This window comes from Hemibagrus wyckioides, linkage group LG01 (assembly GCF_019097595.1).
Source record: "Hemibagrus wyckioides isolate EC202008001 linkage group LG01, SWU_Hwy_1.0, whole genome shotgun sequence".
NCBI classification, from domain to species: Eukaryota; Metazoa; Chordata; class Actinopteri; order Siluriformes; family Bagridae; genus Hemibagrus; species Hemibagrus wyckioides.
Genome location: NC_080710.1, coordinates 2428813 through 2456584, shown reverse-complemented (window position 1 = coordinate 2456584; position 27772 = coordinate 2428813). Strand labels below are relative to the sequence as shown.

The following is a 27772-nucleotide window of genomic DNA, read 5'->3' as shown; positions in this document are numbered from 1 at the left end:
AGTCTCACATTGTACACACAACACACATGCTGTAGTCTCACATTGTACACACAACACACATGCCGTAGTCTCACACTGTACACACAACACACACTGTACACATACAGTAGTCTCACATTGTACACACAACACACACTGTACACACACAGTAGTCTCACATTGTACACACAACACACACTGTACACATACAGTAGTCTCACACTGTATACACAACACACATGCCGTAGTCTCACATTGTACACACAACACACATGCCGTAGTCTCACATTCTACACACAACACACATGCCGTAGTCTCACATTGTACACACAACACACATGCTGTAGTCTCACATTGTACACACAACACACACACAGTAGTCTCATATTGTATACACAACACACATGCTGTAGTCTCACATTGTACACACAACACACATGCTGTAGTCTCACATTGTACACACAACACACACACAGTAGTCTCATATTGTATACACAACACACATGCTGTAGTCTCACATTGTACACACAACACACATGCTGTAGTCTCACATTGTACACACAACACACACACAGTAGTCTCATATTGTATACACAACACACATGCTGTAGTCTCACATTGTACACACAACACACATGCCGTAGTCTCACATTGTACACACAACACACACACAGTTGTCTCGCATTGTACACACAACACACATGCTGTAGTTTCACACTGTACACACAACACACATACAGTAGTCTCACACTGTACACACAACACACATGCTGTAGTCTCACATTGTACACACAACACACACTGTACACATACAGTAGTCTCACATTGTACACACAACACACATGCTGTAGTCTCACACTGTACACACAACACACATGTTGTAGTCTCACATTGTACACACAACACACATGCCGTAGTCTCACATTGTACACACAACACACATGCTGTAGTCTCACACTGTACACACAACACACATGCTGTAGTCTCATATTGTACACACAACACACACTGTACACATACAGTAGTCTCACATTTTACACACTGTACACATACAGTAGTCTCACATTGTACACACAACACACATACAGTAGTCTCACATTGTACACACAACACACATACAGTAGTCTCACATTGTACACACAACACACATACTGTAGTCTCACATTGTACACACAACACACACTGTACACATGCTGTAGTCTCACATTGTACACACAACACACACTGTACACATGCTGTAGTCTCACATTGTACACACAACACACATACAGTAGTCTCACATTGTACACACAACACACATGCCGTAGTCTCACATTGTACACACAACACACATGCTGTAGTCTCACATTGTACACACAACACCCATGCCGTAGTCTCACATTGTACACACAACACACATGCTGTAGTCTCACATTGTACACACAACACACATGCCGTAGTCTCACACTGTACACACAACACACATGCTGTAGTTTCACATTGTACACACAACACACACTGTACACATACAGTAGTCTCACATTGTACACACAACACACATACAGTAGTCTCACATTGTACACACAACACACATGCCGTAGTCTCACATTGTACACACAACACACACTGTACACACACAGTAGTCTCACATTGTACACACAACACACATGCCGTAGTCTCACACTGTACACACAACACACATGCTGTAGTTTCACATTGTACACACAACACACACTGTACACATACAGTAGTCTCACATTGTACACACAACACACATACAGTAGTCTCACATTGTACACACAACACACATACTGTAGTCTCACATTGTACACACAACACACACTGTACACATGCTGTAGTCTCACATTGTACACACAACACACATACTGTAGTCTCACATTGTACACACAACACACACTGTACACATGCTGTAGTCTCACATTGTACACACAACACACATACAGTAGTCTCACATTGTACACACAACACACATACTGTAGTCTCACATTGTACACACAACACACATGCTGTAGTTTCACATTGTACACACAACACACACTGTACACATACAGTAGTCTCACATTGTACACACAACACACATGCCGTAGTCTCACATTGTACACACAACACACATGCTGTAGTCTCACATTGTACACACAACACCCATGCCGTAGTCTCACATTGTACACACAACACACATGCTGTAGTCTCACATTGTACACACAACACACATGCCGTAGTCTCACACTGTACACACAACACACATGCTGTAGTTTCACATTGTACACACAACACACACTGTACACATACAGTAGTCTCACATTGTACACACAACACACATGCTGTAGTCTCACATTGTACACACAACACACATGCTGTAGTCTCACATTGTACACACAACACACATGCCGTAGTCTCACATTGTACACACAACACACATGCCGTAGTCTCACACTGTACACACAACACACATGCTGTAGTCTCACATTGTACACACAACACACATGCTGTAGTCTCACATTGTACACACAACACACATGCCGTAGTCTCACATTGTACACACAACACACATGCCGTAGTCTCACACTGTACACACAACACACATACAGTATTCTCACACTGTACACACAACACACATGCTGTAGTTTCACACTGTACACACAACACACACTGTACACATACAGTAGTCTCACATTGTACACACAACACACATACTGTAGTCTCATATTGTACACACAACACACATACAGTAGTCTCACATTGTACACACAACACACATACTGTAGTCTCACATTGTACACACAACACACATGCCGTAGTCTCACATTGTACACACAACACACACTGTACACATACAGTAGTCTCACATTGTACACACAACACACATACTGTAGTCTCATATTGTACACACAACACACATACAGTAGTCTCACATTGTACACACAACACACATACTGTAGTCTCACATTGTACACACAACACACATACAGTAGTCTCACATTGTACACACAACACACATACTGTAGTCTCACATTGTACACACAACACACATACAGTAGTCTCACATTGTACACACAACACACATACTGTAGTCTCACATTGTACACACAACACACATGCTGTAGTCTCACATTGTACACACAACACACATGCTGTAGTCTCACATTGTACACACAACACACATGCCGTAGTCTCACATTGTACACACAACACACATGCTGTAGTCTCACATTGTACACACAACACACATGCTGTAGTCTCACATTGTACACACAACACACATGCTGTAGTCTCACATTGTACACACAACACACATGCTGTAGTCTCACACTGTACACACAACACACACTGTACACATACAGTAGTCTCACATTGTACACACAACACACACTGTACACACACAGTAGTAGTTACTCACACAGCAACACTCTAGCTCGCTCTCACACACACCTCATAAATGCACACAATTAATTCACACACAAACACTGTACAATGTATCAACTTCCTGTCAGACATTAATATGTTTATTGCAGATTGTTCTTCACAATTCCAGTCACTGATACTTTTCATTACTGTCCTGTTTGCTGTGTCTCCACAGAGACGCCATCATCACCAGCTCCATCAACTCACTGACCAGCTTCTTCTCCGGCTTTGTCATCTTCTCCTTCCTGGGCTACATGTCGCAGAAACACAACGTGGCCCTTGATAAAGTCGCTACAGATGGTGAGCATGTGCTCTGTGAGAACGGGGAACTTTACACAAGTACAGAGATCAACTGAAAACTGTGAGATTAGACTAGATGGGTGTCATCAGTAAGGGGAGGAGACGGGATTCAAAAGCAGTGGGCTAATTTCTTCTTGAGAGCAGTGATGAGTTTTTCATGGATACATCACTAATTATAACATCATTAATCGTCTCCCATAGGCTTTGTGTTGCCATGTAAGCCTAATTAGAGAGCCTGGAAAAAATAATCACAGGAACCAAGAGTGTGAAGGAAGAAAATAGGAAAAGTATTTTAAAAAAAACAATGTGGTAGAACAGTGCTGAAAGAAAAGACACTGGAAATGAACTGATGGACGGGACACAGATTGAGAAAAAACACCACAAACAGAAAAAAACAAAAAGGGAGGCAGAAAGGATGGATGCAAAGAGACCTACAGATGGATGGATCAACAGGTGAGAGACCTATGACTAGATAGATGGGAGAGCACTACAGATAGATGGATAGATGGAGCAGACCTATAGATGGATGGATGGGCAATATTTAATGGAAGTATTGATAGAAGGAGAGATTGATGACATCTGCAGATGCATAACATCTGTGGATGGATGGCCGGGTGGATGGATTAGCAATACTTATTGGAAGAATGGATGGAAAGATGGATTGATGACCAACCTGTCAGTAGATGGATGAATAGATAGATGGATGGATGGATGACAGACCTATGGATGGATGGAAATATGGTTGAATGATATCTGCATGGATGGATAACAGACCTATGGATGAATGGAAGTATGGCTTGATAACCCACCTGTGAAGGGATGGATGGATGGATGGATGGATAACTGACATATGGATGGATGGAAGGACTGATGGAAGTACAGATGATGGATGGATAAAATCACATCTATAGAAGGAATTAGACAAACCTGTGGGCAGATTGATGGGTTAATAAGTGGAGACATAAGGATAGATTGACAGATTGGTGGGTTACCAAGTGGAGACTGAAGGATGGATGGACAAATAGATGAAGAGAAAGACAGACCCTTACATGGATGAAGGAAAATATGGACAGAGATGGATAAACATATTACATTATTAATGTCTCTGTTCATTTTGTGTTCTGCAGGCCCTGGTTTGGTGTTTATAATTTACCCAGAAGCCATTGCAACGTTGCCGGGCTCCTCGGTCTGGGCCGTGATCTTCTTCATCATGCTGCTCACGCTGGGCATCGACAGCGCTGTAAGATCCTCACAAAATACTGAGCGGAGTTAGGGTCAAGCCACATTTATCAAAAGACACTAATAAATACTTTACTTTCTATAACTACACAAAAAGCAGGTTTATAACAGATGTGAGAGAAGTGCATTATGGGAATTTGTGGTGGCTATTATCTGCTGCAGATGGGCGGGATGGAGTCGGTGATCACGGGACTCATTGATGAATTCAAGTGCCTGCACAAACACAGAGAACTGTTCACGCTCTTCATTGTGGTGTCCACCTTCCTCATATCGCTGTTCTGTGTCACCAACGTGAGTGAAATTCGCCCGTCTGGACAGAATCAGATTAATCAGATTAAGCTATGAATTCTGTCTGATGTTTAGCATCTCTGATGTGTGTGTTAAGACTCTCCCTCTCTCTGTTCCTTACAGGGAGGAATCTATGTGTTCACATTATTGGACCACTTTGCAGCAGGGACATCGATCCTCTTCGGCGTGCTGATTGAAGCCATCGGCATCGCCTGGTTTTATGGTGTGTGGGGGGTTGGGGGTTCAGAGAAGCTGATTCTCCATTACAACCAATCAGGGAGGATGGTTGTGTCCGATTCATCTTTACTTCATTAGACACAGCTGAGACTTAGACCTTGCGCTGGTCTCGGACATCAAATGACCCTCGTGTGAGGGCTAGACCAATCTATTTCCTCTAGGACAAATTGGTCATCATTATTAGTCTAGTGTGGATGTGCTCTAAACCACCCAACTCATCCCCTACCCACTACACAGAACACAAACCAAATCGGTCCACTGTGGGAGTGTCCTAATCCACACACCCTACTCACTGTATACACTATATTGCCAAAGGTTGTGGGACACCCCTCCAAGTCATTGAATTCAGGGGTTGGGCTCAACCCCTTAGTTCCAGTGAAAGGAACTCTCAATGCTTCAGCATACCAAGACATTTTGGACAAATTCATGCTCCCAACTTTGTGGGAACAGTTTGGGGATGACCCCTTCCTGGTCCAACATGACTGCACACCAGTGCACAAAGCAAGGTCCATAAAGACATGGATGAGTGAGTTTGGTGTGGAGGAATTTGACTGTCCTGCACAGAGTCCTGACCTCAACCCCATAGAACACCTCTGGGATGAATTAGAGTGGAGACTGTGAGCCAGGCCTTCTTGTCCAACATCAGTGCCTGACCTCACAAATGCGCTTCTAGAGGAATGGTCAAAAATTCCCATAAACACATTCCTAAACCTTGTGGAAAGCCTTCCCAGAAGAGTTGAAGCTGTTATAGCTGTAAAGGGTGGGACAACTCCATATTACATTCATGTGCATGTAAAGGCAGATGTCCCAAAACTTTTGGCAATATAGTGTAGATCACAAAGGGTTGGTGCACTCTAAATGTGTCCCTAACCACACCCCCTATTCCATCCACATAAACAATTCTGTGTAATCACCCTAAACACATACTTCACATCTGTCTAATTTTTTCCGCAAATTTAATTTAATTGGATGAGTGGAGATTATGTTCATGTTCAAATACAGAAGATCTTTTTTTTAAAAAAATTTAATTTACAGACTAGTAAATCCTGCTGAAAGCTGAACTTTTCCGACCGTTCCCCGAGGCAAAACTCTGCTAAACGTCTGACCTGAACTTCAAAAGACCAGCAGGATCATCAGAGACCAACAGTGAGAGAACACTGATTGACCTTTGACCCTGAACGGTCACCAGGATCCAGGCTGGAACCCAAAAATCTCCGGAGTACACAAAATGAGCTGCACCTGAGGAGCATCAGCACTGACAGAGACCTGCAGCAGGAAACCTGTGTCACTGACATGCTGCCGCTATTTAAAGCTACGGCGTCTCTCTGCATTTCTCTTTCCTCTTTGATTAGAGCACTTGGTCACGTATTTGGTCTATGGCAAAACAGGCAACAGAGAGGATATTTCAGTTGAGTATAAAAAACAAAACTAAATGGAAAGCAATGACAGTCAAACAGCAGCCGCAATCTCCAATCACACCAAGCTAGTGGGCGTGGCCTAATATTTAAATAAGCATAGGTTCGATTTTGGTCTCCAGGTTTCTGCTTTCTCATGCCTTTCATTCGCTTGCTAGAACAGTTTTTGTTCATTAGTTTAGATTAGAAATTTTAAGGCTTGTGTGTGTGTGTGTGTGTGTGTGTGTGTGTGTGCAGGTGTGGATCGTTTCAGTGATGATATCCAGGAGATGATTGGCCAGCGCCCTGGAATTTACTGGCGACTCTGCTGGAAATTCGTCAGTCCCTGTTTCCTGCTGGTACACAAGACTTCCTTTCAGTTTTTAATTTAAAATTTATGACTCGTGATAAAATCAGTGAGTTCAAATCCCAGCACTGCTAAAGCACCACTTTGGCATACCACCAGAGCTAGCTAACACATGCTAGCTCCAAAATAACTAGCTTATAAATGAACAAACATAGTTACCCCTTCCCCAGTCAGCATGATTAATATTAAACGTACTAGCTAAACGCTGATCATACAGCTGACTAGCTAGCATTTTAAAAAAATAGCTACATGGCTAATAATTCATTTGTGCGATGGAAATAAGAAATCACTTTCCACAAAATCCTATCGACTGACAGAAATGAGTCATGTGATAAATTCAGGTTGCTGACTGGTTGAGACAAAACCCTGAGGCATTTACTAGCTAATATGCAAGAAACTAGCTACCATGCTAACATTTTCAAGCTGTAAAACCATCTACATACAAAGATCAGCAGCCAGTGTGACACTTGTAGTTTCACAAGTGTTTCTACATCTTTGCATTGGATGGTGGTGTTTAAAATCCTGACTGGAGAAATGAGACATATAGTAATGTTGGCTGTCTGGTGGTCTTGTTTTTCAGTTCATGGTGGTGGTGAGCTTCGCGACCTTTAACCCCCCGAAATACGGCTCCTACTCGTTCCCCACATGGGCCAACATGCTTGGCTGGTGTCTGTCCATCTCCTCCATGATCATGGTTCCCATTTATGCCATCTACAAGTTCTGTGTGCTGCCTGGAAGCTTCTGCACCGTACGTGTTCATGCTAAGTTTCTTCCACAGCACATCAAACCTGCTAGCTAATGAGCTAATTGGTAGTTATGCTGCTGGTTTTAAGAACAGGAGTTGTTAGCAAAGAATACATCAGAACGAGAATGTTCTGAACACTGGAACCTCTTTTTCGTTGTCCCTCTAGAGGTAAGCAGGTACCTCAGGCTGAACGCTAAACTCCTGAAAGGTTCTTTAAGTGTTCCATGGATTCTTAGGGTTCCATCAGACAGATAACAAAAGAAACCTTTGTGTTAAATTTTAATGAAGTCAATAAACAGTCTGGCGTGTTTTCTAATCTTTGGGTTCCTGGTTGTAGAAACTGGCGTATGCCATCACGCCAGAGACGGAGCACCACCTGGTGGAACATGGGGAGGTCCGACAGTTCACGGTACGTTCGGTTCGGATCAGACTTTAAGCTGAAGATGCGATGGAGAAGAATAACATGCTTTGGCTTTTAAACTGGTAGAAATTTTAGAGAAATTGTAAAAATGTGAATTTTGCTGTAGAAATAAATCAAAGCAACTGAACACTAAGAAAAAATTTCACAAACTTTTTTCATTATGTTTTTTTATGTGATATAATGTGAAAAATATTTTATATTATTTATTATGAAACTAATAGAGTTGACGAACATTTTTTCAAAAATATTTTATCAATAAAATAAAATTAAATAAAATTAAAAAGGTCTGTTAGCCAGGTCTGGACTTAAAGCTTGGATTATATGCATTTTAATATATAATATATTGCTAATTAATTGAATTACTAATTGCTGAATTAATATTTTTGTTACAATCTTAAACATTTTGATCTTTCTTTTCTTCCTAGGAGATGCTAACTCTTGCACGTTAAGCATCCTAAAAGTGGTCTAAATGTAATGTTCATGTGTTTTCTGTTTCTTTCCAGCTTCATCACTGGCTGGTGGTGTGAATGTTGCAAAAAGTATTTCAAAAGAGTCAACTCCTCCAGCTCTGTAGGGGGTGCTGTGTGCCAAACAAGCCGTATGTCTCGTCCTTCTCTTTCTCACGTAAAAAAAAAAATAATAATGATAATAATAATAATAATAATAAAAAGTGTGGCAGTGATGTGGTATTGATCACAACATGGTCAAAATTCTGTCAGTAAAAAAAATCTTTTTCAGGCTGTATCCCAAACGCTAGCAGCTAACAGGAAAATAGCTATCCAGAGAAAAAAAACCCTCCAATGATGAGGATGGGAGTTATAGCTGAGGGTTTTAATTTTGAAAAAATGGCCGATCTGAAGAAGCAACCATTCTAGCGTTTGGGAAACGGCCGCGCTCTCGCTATACGATGACTGTTACGACGACTGTTTACTGTTTCAATATTCTTTTGTGATTAGAGTACAAACTGAGCCTTATTGATCAATGTGATTGACGTGTGGAAAACTGTATACTGACTACGAACCTAGCGACGAATAATGTTGAATAATATCTAGTGAGATAGTCGAATCTGTACATCTTATTTGTGTTTGGAAACGAGAAAAACAATGGACGTGCTGATCAGGTTGATCCACTTAACGAAGCCATATTTACACATTAGCTTTACTCCGCTGTTCATTTACACTTTCACAGATATTAGCATGACACGACTCCTATTAGACGTGAGCTGGAGACTGGTTACAGTACCGATGCTTCGCGACATCCAGCAAATTTAACATTGATTCATTTTAACATCATAGTATTTTATTTTGTGAGAATATTTTACTGTGAAATCACCAACACACATGAATAAGCTGCTGAATACTCAGTAGCTAAAGTGAAAAAATTACGGTGTTCCTTTAACGATCTAAATACACGCACATTTGAAGAAATCTAACGTGCGTATATTTATTCATCATAACATTGTCCCTCATCATGTACTGAAGTGAAACTTATCACCTGCTGTAAAATATATATATATATAATCAATAAAGAGCCTGTGGATGAAATGGTATGAGTGTGGTTCGTTTTTCTTTTTTCTGATCATTATTAACGGCTTAACTGCTGGAGGTACACAGCTAGCATAAATACAGTAATATCAGAGGAAACTATAGTGACTGCTGCTGTTTGAATTCTTTATAAAACAGCTCAATAGGATGTGTTGAGCCTTACAGATCATTAGTAACTATTGCAAAGGTAATTATTTTATGTTCTGAAAAGTCTCTGAAAGTTAGGTGAAGTCTGCTGTCATGTTGCCATGGAACTGTGTGAAGTACTACATGCTCCATTTAGGACTTGCTTGTTTTTCACCAAACAAACAATGTCTTCATTTTAAAACTCTAATGCATAAAGTTGTGTTGCTGCTTTACAAATATACACCGATCAGCCATAACATTCTGACCACTGACCGGTGAAGTGAATAAGACTCCTCCTCATCATGGCACCTGTTAGTGGGTGGGATATATTATGCAACAAGTGAACATTTTGTCCTCACAGTGTTAGAAGCAGGAAAAATGGACAAGCGTAAGGATTTGAGCTTTGAGTTTGACCAAGAGGGACAAATTGTGATGGCTAGACCACTGGATCAGAACATCTCCAAAACTGCAGCTCTTGTGGGGTGTTCCCGGTCTGCAGTGGTCAGTATCTATCAAAAGTGGTCCAAGGAAGGAACAGTGGTGAACCGGCGACAGGGTCATGGGTGGTCAAGGCTCATTGATGCACGTGGGGAGCGAAGGCTGGCCCGTGTGATCCGATCCAACAGACAAGCTACTGTTGATCAAACTGCTGAAGAATAGATGGTTCTGATAGAAAGGGGTCAGAATACACAGTGCAGGACGGGTCAGGGCTGTTTTGGCAGCAAAAGGGGGACCAACACAATATTAGGCAGGTGGTCATAATGTTATGCCTGGTCAGGGTATATACTTGTTATTGAAAGTAAAAGTAGATTAGTATATGTATAATGACAATTTGTTTTACTTTGACTTCTTTTTCTTTTTTGGGGGCAATTTAAACACTAATTTCCCAAAGTTAGTTAGTTTTGGGTTATAGAGAACATCAAACCACTGAACAAAACAGCCCTAATTGAATCACATGATTAAATACATGATTCTAATATCAGTGTGATTGAATTGAATGTTCACAACGACTAACCAGAAATGTTCCAGAACCAAAGACGTCCATAAACTTATGAGCTGTTGGTTCAGGGTTTTACAGGAAACACTTTTTTTTTTTTTTTGGTTAGTCTGCTACACCAACACTTATGGTCATTTCTGTAGTAACTAAAACATTCAGTGCAGTTAGATGAGGTTCTGAGTGTTAGATTTGTAAACAGAAGTAAGAATTTTTTCCAAGAAGTTAATTTAAAACCATATAAACCTAAAGTGTGATAAATACCATGGAGGAGAAACTCATCATCTTTGGCCTCGTTATTAAACGTGTTAGCATTAAAGGACTAAATCCTCCATGACCAAAAGCTTCAACTCATCCACATCGCTGACTAAACCACCTGCACTGCTTCTCTCCTCCATCTGATCACCTGACTCTCTTCTCTTCCTCACCATTACCTCATCCTCGTCCCTCACTCCTCTTCCTCTCCTCTGCTCCAGCGGAGTTTGGATTGTTTTTCCAGAGGTTGTAGGTTTCTTGCAGCATCTTTCCAGCTATCTAACAGGAATCAGAAATAGAAGGTTCTATGAATGACTGTATGCAAAAATAAATTTAAAAAATATATACACGCTATGGGTTTTTATAACTTTACTTTTAATATAAATTTTAAAATATTTTTAATAATCATTTTTATGAATAATTTAAACACTTGCTCTGTGATCAATTCAAAATTAAAAGACGATGAAACAAATAATTCAGTAACATTTATATTCACACAGCTAATAATAAACACAGTATTTTCGCTGCTTTTTTTTTTTAGTTTTAGTCCCCTCACATTTCCTGCTCCCTGTGACATGTCCATCTGTGTCCTTTTGGTAACACTACAGTAGCTTAGGGGACCTTTGACCCCTGAGCTGGAGCACAAGGCGTGGAGCTTTAACAGTGCTAAAACTAACACTGCACTAATCACCGTCTGTTTGGCCTCATGCTAATTCCATTGATCAGCAAAGCAATAAACCGGACGTCTGCACAAACACGTGAGAGATAAATGTACAGAGTTACATATTTCCTGTCTCGCTTGGTGACGCGAGAGCACATCACTGGCTTTGATCTGACCGAGGTGGACATTGTGTTACAGTGTACCGCTGCTGTGGCTCAGGTTTTATTGGGCTAAGGCAGTTTGGCCACTGATGCAGCTGAAGCTCAGCACATCACCTTTTACTAGAATTCAATCTGATCGCACTGCACACTGCACAATTTTCAGCTGATGAAGTCATCATAAATGTTACAGCAGCGGACCAATCAGAGTTCAGAATGACCATCATAAAGCAGCTTTAAATCATCTCATAGTGAATAATGAGGCTGCTGAATCTTTAATCACAAAACTTTCCCACTTGATCAATTTATTTTTGGCTGTTAAAACTGGCCTTTACTCCGGATTTGTGCTTTGACGGACGTTTTGACGCTCTTCCGAGTAAGAAACCTGGAGTGAACTGGGATCAAAGCGGGCTAAAAATATTATATTGGTGTTAAATGCCATTCTCCTGAATCAGTAAGCATCAGAGAGTGTTTGATGAGCAACGAAAGAGCCTCTGGTGCTTGCATTGCCGTTGTTATATTGTTTATTCATACACACACAAATCCAATCCTGTTTCCTCACCGACGCGTCAATATCCAATCTGAGCATCGGCCGACATCGCTCAGGCGCATCTCTTACATAACACCTCACACGGCACTTAATAAAAGGATAAAGCAGATGGCAGAAGTGGCCTCATAGCTGCCTGATTGTTTGGTGATGGTTCTCGTGCTGCTGAATCTGAGCGTCTGATTACGCAGAGGCCAGGCGTGGATTGTTGTATCTGAAATGGATATCTGCACCCAGGCAGCACCTGAGCACAACACGGTGAAGACAAATTACAGCTGGAGCGGAGCAAACTAGTTTACGGTGGATTGGGGTGCTGCCTGCTGTGTGAGGAAGATAATAAAGCTAATGCTTAAAACAAATTCAGAGCAAACAAGATTAGACAGATAAAGCGTGAAGGAAGAAAAACGTGCAAATGCTATTACAGTTAAATAATCAGCTTCTGCGGTGTGTGTATGTGTGTGTGGGGGGGGGCGTTTCCTCAACACACACACAACGCAGATTCATCACACTTCAGTATGGGGTGATTATTTTACAAGGACAGCGTTACACTGAGTGTTTTATTCCCTTTATATAACAGTTCTAACTGAATAAACAAAATGGCAGGAAGTTAAGGACGACCATTTCCTGTCTCTGGAGCTAATCTCTTTGCTGTCGAAATTTAAAGACTAATTTCCCAAAGTTAGTTAGTTTTGGGTTATAGAGAACATCAAACCACTGAACAAAACAGCCCTAATTGAATCACATGATTAAATACATGATTCTAATATCAGTGTGATTGAATTGAATGTTCACAACGACTAACCAGAAATGTTCCAGAACCAAAGACGTCCATAAACTTATGAGCAGCTGCTGCATAGGTCTATAAGATTTGCGTGTTGGTTCAGGGTTTTACAGGAAACACTTTTTTTATTTAGTTCATGATCATGTATATGTTCTACCTGGAGGCTGTACACACTGACCCCATCATGGCACCTCGTTCTTTTCTGGAAGTGTGTGTTTAGCGCCCGTGTTGTCACTGCGCCCCAATTAACCAAGCACTTTAGTCTGCATGAGAGCAGAGAGTAAACTCTTATTACACAACAGCACTCAGGCGTAATTTTATAGCCCTGTTGTATCGAAAAGGAACAAAAGATCGTGATCTGTGTGTGTGTGTGTGTCTGTGTCTGTGTGTGTGTGTGTGTGTGTGTGTGTGTGTGTTCGTGTGTGTGTGTGTGTTCGTGTGTCTCATACAACATAAGGCACTATTTTGTGTATATTTAGAAGGGAATACGGAGCGCCTGAGTAACACAAGTTGATTATTTAAAACAGAAAAAGGTGTTCAGGTAGCAGTCAATGCTAAGCTTAATTGAAAGCGTAATGCTAGCTGTATGCAGCCCTTTCTTATGCATTTTAATCACCACGTTTGAGGAAAACATTAATATTCCTAACCTTTTTATGTTATTTTTTGCTTTCTTAATCAGCTAAGTGCTATTAAAATTAGAATTTCACCACAGAGCTACTGTATAGCTATTATAGAGATAAATGTAAACGCACAGCAATCTTGGAACCAACAAAAAATGTCAGGGACATTTTCCTCAGATGTTCTAAAACAAATCAGGAAAAACTCGCTAAGTAGCATGTAGCTATCGAGTTAAATGACGGTGCTGCAGTCTCTAATTATGTAAAGTCACAATTTATTCACACTGTGGTTTTAGTTTCCAACAAACCTGAGGAAAATCCATCATCTTCACCACAGTTCTCACAGTGTCATGGTTTTCTGTATAAAATCCTTCCTACTAGTGCTGTGCTGTCTAGAAAAATAATAAATTGTTACGTAAAGCTTCCAAATAACTAAAAAGACTTTTTATAGAGTTAAATGAAAGCACGGTGACTGAAGAGCAAGTTCAAGAGCAGTTTATATTTTCCCGCCTAAACGACTGGACAGATGCATGCTAATAAGCTAAATCCTATTTTTTTATCACAAGGAGCCTTTATATATGTAATTTACCAACAAATCTGAGGAAAATGTTGATATTCCTGACCTCTTTGTGTTTTTTCTATCATCACTGGGCATTTATATTTTCCAGAAAAACACGCTAAACAGTTATCTGCTATACAGGATACGATTTCAGTAAACAGCACATAGCTGTTAATGTAGGGAATGTTAGCATTTCCCCCAGATTTGTTAGTCAATTAGATTAAAAACAAAAATCCCAGGCATTATGAACATATGCTTTTAAAATATCAGTAATGTTAGTCGTATTAAGTATTTCCGTATTATTTTGCCGAATCATCTGAGGTCTTTTCCATCACATTAGCATTCTTCAGAATAAATAACATCTACGTGTAATTCAGAAAAAAAAATGGGAGCTGTATCCATGTGAAGTTTTTTTTATTATTGAATTACATCAACATGCAAAATCAACAATTCACATAACACCAAATCTGAGGAAGACTGTGCTGAAAAAATCTCAGAAATATCAGTCACAATGCCTTTATTTTTCTGCATGAAAGATTTATCATAATAGCTACTTGCTAGTTAGCAAAATGATTATTTTATTAATATGGAGCCTCTTCGTATTAGTTAACAGACACATCTGAGGGAAGGTATTATATCCCTGATATTTTTTGACCTTTTATTCCAGTCACTGTGCTTTCACATTGTCTTAATGGCTACAAGCTAGCAAGCTACATGGTTAGCCAAGGTTATTAGCTTATAATGAGTGTCCGAATCTATTTAATTATTTATTTCCCCTTCACAGATGTTGCCTTTAGATTCAGTCACTCCAACATTATGGTGTTCACCATTATGTCCAAAGTACAAACTTCATAGCAAATTGTCCCAGGAGTCAGCTCCAAGTAATAAAATTCACTTATTTTTGTCATAATTCTAATAGGGAAATCAATTGAGACGTTTTAAACCGAAGTAAAACAAAAGTTTATGCTTTCATTGCTTTCTATTCTTGGGTCATGATGCCATCTTGTGGCCAGTTCAGAACGAACAGCTTCAAAAAAGTAAAAACTGCAAAAACATCCTTGTTAGCAACATTAGCCTCAACACTGATGTTTTGAGGGGAAAGAGTACTGACACTGGAGACTCCTTTCATAATAAGCACAAAATGAGCTGTTACCATAGAAACAGTAACTTATTAGAAGGAACGAATGCATACAAGTTTGTGATATAAGTTACAATGAAACTAACGCACTAACACACCAATAAGAACCCAGAGCTAAACAGCTCTGCACCACTCCAGACTTGGATAACAAGTTGTTTGCTAACAAGATACTGATCCGTTCTTAAAGTAAAACAAAAGCCGCTGACCAAAGCGAACCTCTTTACTTCAGACTGTTACAAAGCACTGACACTGGAGACTCCTTCCAGAAATGCTACATGTAACAGACAACTTCACCACAGTCAAGTCCTTTTACTTATTTCTTTACATTAAATCTGTTTACGTGGCACATCTGCTGCACAGCTCCCTCAGTATGAGCCGTTTTGCTAGCTGATGCTGTGTTGGCAATGACAAAAGAATATAAGATAAGAAAAAAGTCTACACAGATATAACCACTCAACAAAGACAAACATCTGTCATTTAATGAAGGCTATGCTCACATGATTCTATAGCTTTTACTCAGCTAAAACTAGCCTAGTCTGGTTAAAAGGTCAGCACTGTGTATGTTCTGTCTCTTTGTACGTTATAAGTGCTGGTGATGGTGGATTTTCCCAGAAGGCCGAGCGTCACAGCCTCACAGGTATAGTGTGTATTGTACAGAGACCAGCGTGGCCATGGAGCAGGAAAAAGAACTCAGTTCAGCAGAATGACTCTGTGTCACAGTGAAGCCTCAGCTTTATCACACTTATTAAACTCACGGCATCTGAACTTTCATTACATCATGACCGTGTTTCTACATGGAAAAAAACAAGCTAATCACACACTGTTGAAATGTTCTTGTTAGATTGTCGTACATTTTTGTTTATATTATGATTTTAAGTTACGATATTGTTTACATTTCTTTATGTTGTCAAGTTGTTGCTTAAATTTGTTATATATTTGAACTGATCAGGCATAACATTATGACCACCTGCCTAATATGGTGTTGGTCCCCCTTTTGCTGCCAAAACAGCCCGTCGAGGCATGGACTCCACTAGATCCCTGAAGTTGTGCTGTGGCACCAAGATGTTAGCAGCAGATCCTTTAAGTCCTGTAAGTTGTGAGGTGGGGTCTCCATGGATCGGACTTGTTTGTCCAGAACATCCCACAGATGCTGGATTGGATTTACATCTGGGGAATTTGGAGTCAACACCAAAAAAATGGTTGTTGTGGTCATCAAACCATTCCTGAACCATTTCTGCTTTGTGGCACGGGGCATTATCCTGCTGAAAGAGACCACAGCCATCAGGGAATACCGATTCCATGAAAGGGTGTAGATGGTCTACAGCAATGCTTAGGTAGGTGGTACATGTCAAAGTAACATCCACATGGATGGCAGGACCCAAGGTTTCCCAGCAGAACACTGACCAGAGCAGGACACTGCCTCCACCGACTCGCCTTCTTCCCATAGTGCATCCTGGTGCCATGTGTTCCCCAGGTAAGAGATGCACCTGCACCCGGACATTCACGTGTTGTAAAAGAAAACGTGATTCTTTAGAACAGGCCACCTTCTTCCATTGCTCTGTGGTTCAGTTCTCATGTACCCATTGTTTGTGCTTTTGGTGGTGCACAGCAGTCAGCACAGGCACCCTGACCTAACTTCTTCAGCAATTTGAGCAACAGTAGCTCGTCTGTTGGATCGGATCACACGGGTCAGCCTTCTTGGGAACACCCCACAAGAGCTGTAGTTTTGGAGATGCTCTGATCCAGTGGTCTAGCCATCACAATTTGGCCCTTCATCAAACTCAAAGCTCAAATCCTTACGCTTGTCCATTTTTCCTGCTTCTAACATCAACTTTGAGGACAAAATGTTGACTTGCTGCCTAATATATCCCACCCACTAACAAGTGCCATGATGAGGAGATACTCAGTCTTATTCACTTCACCTCTCAGTGCTCATAATGTTATACCTGATCGGAGTATAGTAACATGGTTGTATTGTTTATATCTGTTATTTTTTGCTTGCTTTTGTCAGTCATGTTCACATGGTTCATGTTCTATTGTTAAGTAGATTATTAAAGTTATCTTTTGTTGTATAAAGTTATAATCTGGTTATAATCATGTAAATTTGTAGTTGTGTTATTATACAGTGTCTTGTACTGTTGTTTAATCAAAGTTATTTTTTTTGGTGTTTTCTTCTTGTTACTTGTATTATTGTTAAATTGTGTATGATTAAGCAGTCTCTTGTTATACTGTCATGTTGATGTTTTTTCTAGTAGTTATCATTTTAGTGCCTGTTTCTCAGTGTTACACTATTTTATCATGCATTATTAATCAGTTAGATTTGGACATGCCTATACATTTCCCAGGAAGATTTCATTTACCTTGTTACTTTATGCTGTTCAGTCATTCATGAATAAATAACAATAATTGGCACATGCTTCATTTGGCTGACATAATTAAAGAAATGTGTGTGTGTGTGGGATCGCAGTTCACCTCTCCTCCTGATGTAACAGTTCTACCAAAACCTACACTATCTCTGTGAGTCTCTTTACGCGACACACAGCCCCAGTGTCGTGTACTAATGTAACGCGTGTCTTTATTCTGCAGTTGTCACGCGACGCAATAAACAAACACGCTGTATTTATCTGGCTTCTCGCTCCAGACCACATTCCCTATGTGTCCAATTAACTCCCTTCTGCCAGGCAACACACAACCGCTGGAACACACACACCTTTATACACAAGAGCTAGGTTATTAACGCCGCTAGAAGGTTCACATTAGTACAATGATCTATATAATACCACACGACTGAAGATTAATATAGGAGATGTGAAGTAAAAGAACATGATGTACAGAACACATGATGTACAGAACAGAACACACCCAGGTTTATATTAAAGCACTGATCGTTTCTATAACAACAGCTTCTACAACAGGAAAAAATCACAAATATAGTAAAGTTTTCTCTAAGACAACACATTTAGGGAAGGAGTCTCCAGTACCAGCAGTTCAGAACAGTTTTATTTTGTTGTTAATTTTGCTTTTAAAAGAAAAAGAGGCTTGTGACGAATGTTTAAAGCTATAACTGATATAAAATAGATTTTAAAATATAAAGTCATTTCTATCTCATATTTAAATTGCTGTGGTTTTTTGAGGAATAAAACCGTACAATTCCAGTTACTATGGAAACAGACACTGGACCAATCACCATCCACTTGGGGTCAATAAACGTTAATGTTAATTAATCACCGCATTTCTGTGACCCGAACCCGGCACCGTGTTTGTTTCAGCTCCGCCTCTCGGAGTGGTTAAGCATGTCTCCATGGTAACGGTTCAAAATAACCCCGGCGTTCCCGAGATGCCCGACTTGTTGTGTGCGCGCGCGGCTCGGTCACCTCTCTCTCTCTCTCTCTCTCCGCTTTAATTACTCTGCTCAGTATTTTATTTAATCTTACTGCTTCAGCAAGTTAATATGGAGTGAAACTGATTTTTGAGTTTTAAACATCTGGATGAAGATTATGGCTCACGCGCGACTGCCTTCGGGAATTTTCGGTAACCTTCGAAGCACTAATTCGAACGGAGGTTTTATTCCGCGCAATTTATTTATCCTGAAATCCAACCTCCGGTGTTTAAAGAATTTTTTCTTGATATATTTGTTTACCAATTAACCTTTTTAAAGTGGAAATAAAAACTAAACTAAACAAAAGTGATGTCTTGTGAGAAACCCAACTTCCGCGCACAACCGGCGGTGCGCAGCATCTTCGTGTACCGCAACGGGGACGCGCACACGGAGGCGCGCCGAGTGCTCGTCCACGAGAAGCGCGTGTGCGACTTCGAGACGCTGCTGCGCGAGGTGACCGGGCGAGTGCGCGCTCCGTTCGGCGCCGTGCGCAGCATCTACACGCCCCGAGCCGGGCACCGCGTGGACGCGCTCGAGCACGTGCGCCACGGCGAGCAGTACGTGGCGGCGGGGAAGGAGAAGTTCAAGAAATTAGAGTGAGTGACAACGAAAGCAAACAAAGCAATTAATTACAAAAAATAAAATAAAGAATGAATGAAAACGTCGAACGCTGATATGTAGAAGCTTGTGCGCGTGTGTTAAAGTTACAAAGAATTTATTTATTTAATATCTAAAAAGAATACACACGAGCGCGAGCCATATGATGAGATTTCCTGTTCAGCAGGCCATTCTTGTTGTTTTTAACTCCTTACTGTTATACATTGTGATCACTCAGACTGAACATTTTGAACTTTATGACGTCATATGAGTAATAACACACATGTAATGGTTCTTTTCTTTTCGCAGCTATTTGCAAATCGGAAGCAGGAAGAAACGGATGCTGCAGAACAACGGAATGGTGAGGGGGATAAAAGGTCAACTATCTGCCCGTGTGTGCGCGCGCGCGTGTGTGTGTGTAAATAATATCAGTTCCCAGTTCCCCACCATCACACCACACCACCATCACACCACACCACCAGACACATATCTAACTAGAACAAATTTGCCTAGCTCAGTCACAAGGTCTGATGTGATCAGTTTCACATTTATGGAAGGAGTCTCCAGTGTCAGAGCTGAAGCTGGGACAGCTTTTCACGCTTCTTTTTTGACGTTCCTCTGTCTCATTAACTCCAACAGGACGTGAGGGAACTGTTTATAGCCGCTATAACGTGACGTGAGAATGTTTTGCTAACGTTCCACAGCATTAAATAGCTAGAATATAAATGAATCTGCTGCTCTTTAACAGGTGTAAGAAGAAATCCCACACTCAGGGACATGCTGTTTGAGGAAAATAACCACGACTACAAGACGTGTTTTTGACTCTCGCTCCATTTGATTTGATGGAGTCTCCATTCGGACAGAACACATTGTTTTTCTCGCTTCTCAGCTGAAGCCGAGGCGTGTCACAGGGAATCGGCTCCTCCGTAGCTCTTAATGATTCCAGTTAAAATGCTGTCCTTGTCTTTCTGAGTAAAGCCTAGCTATTCCCTCGAGACACACACACACACACACACACACTTAACCATGTTGCTATGAGCTGATGCTAAACAGGACAACAGAGAACACACACACACACACTAATAGGGTGTGTAGGACTCAGGAGTCCAGATTGTCCTAATTGATTCTGATTGTGTGTAAATAAAGTTTAGTTTAAATACCAAACTTGCCCACAAAAGGAAAGGTCACAGCTTATGGTCAGTAAAGTGCAGGTGTGTTTTATGTGGGCAGGTGAAAGCAGCACCGCAGAACCGGATCATCGTCTCAGCCCGGTTCCTGAAGCCCATCAAAGAGCCGTGTGCAATATTGTGAGTTTTAATCCTTTACACCATCTGTGTGAAAATATATCTGTCCATCATTTCAGCTACATATCAGTCCATCTGTCCATCATCTGCTGTGTGTGTGTGTGTGTGTGTTCAGTGTTGTTGCTAACGGAGACGTGTTGACTCCAGCTGTGAGGTTTCTGGTTCCGAGCCGCCTGCTCAATCAGTTTGAACGAATCCTGGAGATGATCACAGAGAAAATGGGGCTGAGGATTCTGGGAGGAGTGCGCAGGTATCAGTACAACTCAACACCTCAACACAACTCCACACCTAAACACCTCAACACAACTCAACACAACTCAACACCTCAACACAACTCAACACCTCAACACAACTCCACACCTAAACACCTCAACACAACTCAACACAACTCAACACCTCAACACAACTCAACACCTCAACACAACTCCACACCTAAACACCTCAACACAACTCCACACCTCAACACAACTCCACACCTCAACACAACTCCACACCTAAACACCTCAACACAACTCCACACCTAAACACCTCAACACAACTCAACACCTCAACACAACTCCACACCTAAACACCTCAACACAACTCCACACCTAAACACCTCAACACAACTCAACACCTCAACACAACTCCACACCTAAACACCTCAACACAACTCCACACCTAAACACCTCAACACAACTCCACACCTAAACACCTCAACGCAACTCCACACCTCAACAAAACTCCACACCTCAACACAACTCCACACCTCAACAAAACTCCACACCTCAACACAACTCCACACCTCAACAAAACTCCACACCTCAACACAACTCCACACCTCAACAAAACTCCACACCTCAACACAACTCCACACCTCAACACAACTCCACACCTGAACACCTAAACACAACTCCACACCTCAACACCTCAACACAACTCCACACCTAAACACCTCAACACAACTCCACACCTAAACACCTCAACACAACTCCACACCTAAACACCTCAACACAACTCCACACCTCAACACAACTCCACACCTAAACACCTCAACACAACTCCACACCTAAACACCTCAACACAACTCAACACCTCAACACAACTCCACACCTAAACACCTCAACACAACTCCACACCTAAACACCTCAACACAACTCCACACCTCAACAAAACTCCACACCTCAACACAACTCCACACCTCAACAAAACTCCACACCTCAACACCTCAACACAACTCCACACCTCAACAAAACTCCACACCTCAACACCTCAACACAACTCCACACCTCAACAAAACTCCACACCTCAACACAACTCCACACCTCAACACAACTCCACACCTCAACACCTAAACACAACTCCACACCTCAACACAACTCCACACCTAAACACCTCAACACAACTCCACACCTAAACACCTCAACACAACTCCACACCTCAACACAACTCCACACCTCAACACAACTCCACACCTGAACACCTCAACACAACTCCACACCTCAACACAACTCCACACCTGAACACCTAAACACAACTCCACACCTCAACACAACTCCACACCTAAACACTTCAACACAACTCCACACCTAAACACCTCAACACAACTCCACACCTCAACACCTCAACACAACTCCACACCTCAACACAACTCCACACCTCAACACAACTCCACACCTGAACACCTAAACACAGCTCCACACCTCAACACAACTCCACACCTCAACACCTCAACACAACTCCACACCTAAACACCTCAACACAACTCCACACCTCAACACCTCAACACAACTCCACACCTAAACACCTCAACACAACTCCACACCTCAACACAACTCCACACCTGAACACCTAAACACAACTCCACACCTCAACACAACTCCACACCTGAACACCTAAACACAACTCCACACCTCAACACAACTCCACACCTAAACACCTCAACACAACTCCACACCTCAACACAACTCCACACCTAAACACAACTCCACACCTCAACACAACTACACACCTCAAAACCTCAACACAACTCCACACCTGAACACCTCAACACAACTCCACACCTCAACACAACTCCACACCTCAACACCTAAACACAACTCCACACCTCAACACAACTCAACACCTCACCACAACTCCACACCTCAACACAACTCCACACCTCAACACCTAAACACAACTCCACACCTCAACACAACTCCACACCTCAAAACTTCAACACAACTACACACCTCAAAACCTCAACACAACTCCATACCTGAACACCTCAACACAACTCCACACCTCAACACAACTCCACACCTCAACACCTCCACACAACTCCACACCTGAACACCTAAACACAACTCCACACCTAAACACCTCAACACAACTCCACACCTCAACAAAACTCCACACCTGAACACCTAAACACAACTCCACACCTCAACACAACTCCACACCTCAACACAACTCCACACCTCAACACAACTCAAAACCTCAACACCTAAACACAACTCCACACCTCAACACAACTCCACACCTCAACACCTCACCACAACTCCACACCTCAACACAACTCCACACCTCAACACCTAAACACAACTCCACACCTCAACACAACTCCACACCTCAAAACCTCAACACAACTACACACCTCAAAACCTCAACACAACTCCACACCTGAACACCTCAACACAACTCCACACCTCAACACAACTCCACACCTCAACACCTCAACACAACTCCACACCTGAACACCTAAACACAACTCCACACCTCAACACAACTCCACACCTCAACACCTCAACACAACTCCACACCTCAACACAACTCCACACCTCAACACCTCAACACAACTCCACACCTCAACACCTAAACACAACTCCACACCTCAACACAACTCCACACCTCAACACAACTCCACACCTCAACACCTCAACACAACTCCACACCTCAACACAACTCCACACCTCAACACAACTCCACACCTAAACACCTCAACACAACTCCACACCTCAACACAACTCCACACCTCAACACAACTCCACACCTCAACACCTCAACACAACTCCACACCTCAACACAACTCCACACCTCAACATATCAACACAACTCCACACCTCAACATATCAACACAACTCCACACCTCAACGCAACTCCACACCTCAACATATCAACACAACTCCACACCTCAACACAACTCCACACCTAAACACCTCAACACAACTCCACACCTCAACACAACTCCACACCTCAACACAACTCCACACCTCAACATATCAACACAACTCCACACCTCAACACAACTCCACACCTCAACATATCAACACAACTCCACACCTCAACACAACTCCACACCTCAACACCTCAACACAACTCCACACCTGAACACCTCAACACAACCCCACACCTCAACACAACTGAAAACCTCAACACAACTCCACACCTCAACACAACTCCACACCTCAACATATCAACACAACTCCACACCTCAACACAACTCCACACCTAAACACCTCAACACAACTCCACACCTCAACACCTCAACACAACTCCACACCTCAACACCTCAACACAACTCCACACCTCAACACCTCAACACAACTCCACACCTGAACACCTCAACACAACTCCACACCTAAACACCTCAACACAACTCCACACCTCAACACAACTCCACACCTCAACACCTCAACACAACTGAACACCTCAACACAACTCCACACCTAAACACCTCAACACAACTCCACACCTCAACACCTCAACACAACTCCACACCTAAACACCTCAACACAACTCCACACCTGAACACCTCAACACAACTGAAAACCTCAACACGTCAACACAACTCCACACCTCAACATATCAACACAACTCCACACCTCAACACAACTCCACACCTCAACATATCAACACAACTCCACACCTCAACACCTCAACACAACTCCACACCTCAACGCAACTCCACACCTCAACATATCAACACAACTCCACACCTCAACACAACTCCACACCTGAACACCTCAGCACAACTGAAAACCTCAACACAACTCCACACCTCAACACAACTCCAAACCTCAACATATCAACACAACTCCACACCTGAACATATCAACACAACTCCACACCTCAACACAACTCCAAACCTCAACATATCAACACAACTCCACACCTCAACATATCAACACAACTCCACACCTCAACATATCAACACAACTGAAAACCTCAACACAACTCCACACCTCAAAACTTCAACACAACTACACACCTCAAAACCTCAACACAACTCCACACCTGAACACCTAAACACAACTCCACACCTAAACACCTCAACACAACTCCACACCTCAACACAACTCCACACCTGAACACCTAAACACAACTCCACACCTCAACACAACTCCACACCTCAACACAACTCAAAACCTCAACACCTAAACACAACTCCACACCTCAACACAACTCCACACCTCAACACCTCACCACATCTCCACACCTCAACACAACTCCACACCTCAACACCTAAACACAACTCCACACCTCAACACAACTCCACACCTCAAAACCTCAACACAACTACACACCTCAACACCTCAACACAACTCCACACCTGAACACCTCAACACAACTCCACACCTCAACACAACTCCACACCTCAACACCTCAACACAACTCCACACCTGAACACCTAAACACAACTCCACACCTCAACACAACTCCACACCTCAACACCTCAACACAACTCCACACCTCAACACAACTCCACACCTCAACACCTCAACACAACTCCACACCTCAACACCTAAACACAACTCCACACCTCAACACAACCCCACCCCTCCACACCCCAACACAACCCCCCACCCCCACACCCCAACACAACCCCACACCCCAACACAACTCCACACCTCAACACAACTCCACACCTCAACACAACTCCACACCTAAACACCTCAACACAACTCCACACCTCAACACAACTCCACACCTCAACACAACTCCACACCTCAACACAACTCCACACCTCAACACAACTCCACACCTGAACACCTCAACACAACTGAAAACCTCAACACAACTCCACACCTCAACATATCAACACAACTCCACACCTCAACATATCAACACAACTCCACACCTCAACGCAACTCCACACCTCAACATATCAACACAACTCCACACCTCAACACAACTCCACACCTAAACACCTCAACACAACTCCACACCTCAACACAACTCCACACCTCAACACCTCAACACAACTCCACACCTCAACACAACTCCACACCTCAACATATCAACACAACTCCACACCTCAACACAACTGAAAACCTCAACACAACTCCACACCTCAACATATCAACACAACTCCACACCTCAACACAACTCCACACCTCAACACCTCAACACAACTCCACACCTAAACACCTCAACACAACCCCACACCTCAACACAACTGAAAACCTCAACACAACTCCACACCTCAACACAACTCCACACCTCAACACAACTCCACACCTCAACATATCAACACAACTCCACACCTCAACACAACTCCACACCTCAACGCAACTCCACACCTCAACATATCAACACAACTCCACACCTCAACACAACTCCACACCTGAACACCTCAACACAACTGAAAACCTCAACACAACTCCACACCTCAACACAACTCCACACCTCAACATATCAACACAACTCCACACCTCAACATATCAACACAACTCCCCACCTCAACACAACTCCACACCTCAACATATCAACACAACTCCACACCTCAACACAACTCCACACCTGAACACCTCAACACAACTGAAAACCTCAACACAACTCCACACCTCAAAACTTCAACACAACTACACACCTCAAAACCTCAACACAACTCCACACCTGAACACCTCAACACAACTCCACACCTCAACACAACTCCACACCTCAACACCTCCACACCTCAAAACCTAAACACAACTCCACACCTCAACACAACTCCACACCTCAACACCTCACCACATCTCCACACCTCAACACAACTCCACACCTCAACACCTAAACACAACTCCACACCTCAACACAACTCCACACCTCAAAACCTCAACACAACTACACACCTCAACACCTCAACACAACTCCACACCTGAACACCTCAACACAACTCCACACCTCAACACAACTCCACACCTCAACACCTCAACACAACTCCACACCTGAACACCTAAACACAACTCCACACCTCAACACAACTCCACACCTCAACACCTCAACACAACTCCACACCTCAACACAACTCCACACCTCAACACCTCAACACAACTCCACACCTCAACACCTAAACACAACTCCACACCTCAACACAACTCCACACCTCAACACCTCAACACAACTCCACACCTCAACACCTCAACACAACTCCACACCTCAACACCTCACCACATCTCCACACCTCAACACAACTCCACACCTCAACACCTAAACACAACTCCACACCTCAACACAACTCCACACCTGAACACCTCAACACAACTCCACACCTCAACACAACTCCACACCTCAACACCTCCACACAACTCCACGCCTGAACACCTAAACACAACTCCACACCTAAACACCTCAACACAACTCCACACCTCAACACAACTCCACACCTGAACACCTAAACACAACTCCACACCTCAACACAACTCCACACCTCAACACAACTCAAAACCTCAACACCTAAACACAACTCCACACCTCAACACAACTCCACACCTCAACACCTCAACACAACTCCACAC

At 42.4% G+C, this 27772-nt stretch overlaps 2 protein-coding genes across 2 annotated transcripts in view; both read left to right on the top strand.

Moving 5' to 3' along the window:
• slc6a3 (solute carrier family 6 member 3) overlaps nt 1-9902 on the top strand; it is a 33107-nt gene extending 23205 nt beyond the window's left edge. Inside the window, exons 8-15 of the mRNA XM_058373890.1 lie at nt 3557-3681; nt 4809-4921; nt 5083-5211; nt 5332-5431; nt 7098-7198; nt 7787-7954; nt 8289-8360; nt 8876-9902. Coding sequence (XP_058229873.1) covers nt 3557-3681; nt 4809-4921; nt 5083-5211; nt 5332-5431; nt 7098-7198; nt 7787-7954; nt 8289-8360; nt 8876-8899 — 832 coding nt within the window. The 3' untranslated portion in view covers nt 8900-9902. The remainder of the gene's footprint in view (nt 1-3556; nt 3682-4808; nt 4922-5082; nt 5212-5331; nt 5432-7097; nt 7199-7786; nt 7955-8288; nt 8361-8875) is intronic.
• A 9236-nt stretch (nt 9903-19138) lies between these two features.
• LOC131361500 (doublecortin domain-containing protein 2-like) overlaps nt 19139-27772 on the top strand; it is a 46395-nt gene continuing 37761 nt past the window's right edge. The window contains exons 1-4 of the mRNA XM_058402642.1: nt 19139-19727; nt 20038-20089; nt 20959-21035; nt 21148-21282. Coding sequence (XP_058258625.1) covers nt 19441-19727; nt 20038-20089; nt 20959-21035; nt 21148-21282 — 551 coding nt within the window. The 5' untranslated portion in view covers nt 19139-19440. The remainder of the gene's footprint in view (nt 19728-20037; nt 20090-20958; nt 21036-21147; nt 21283-27772) is intronic.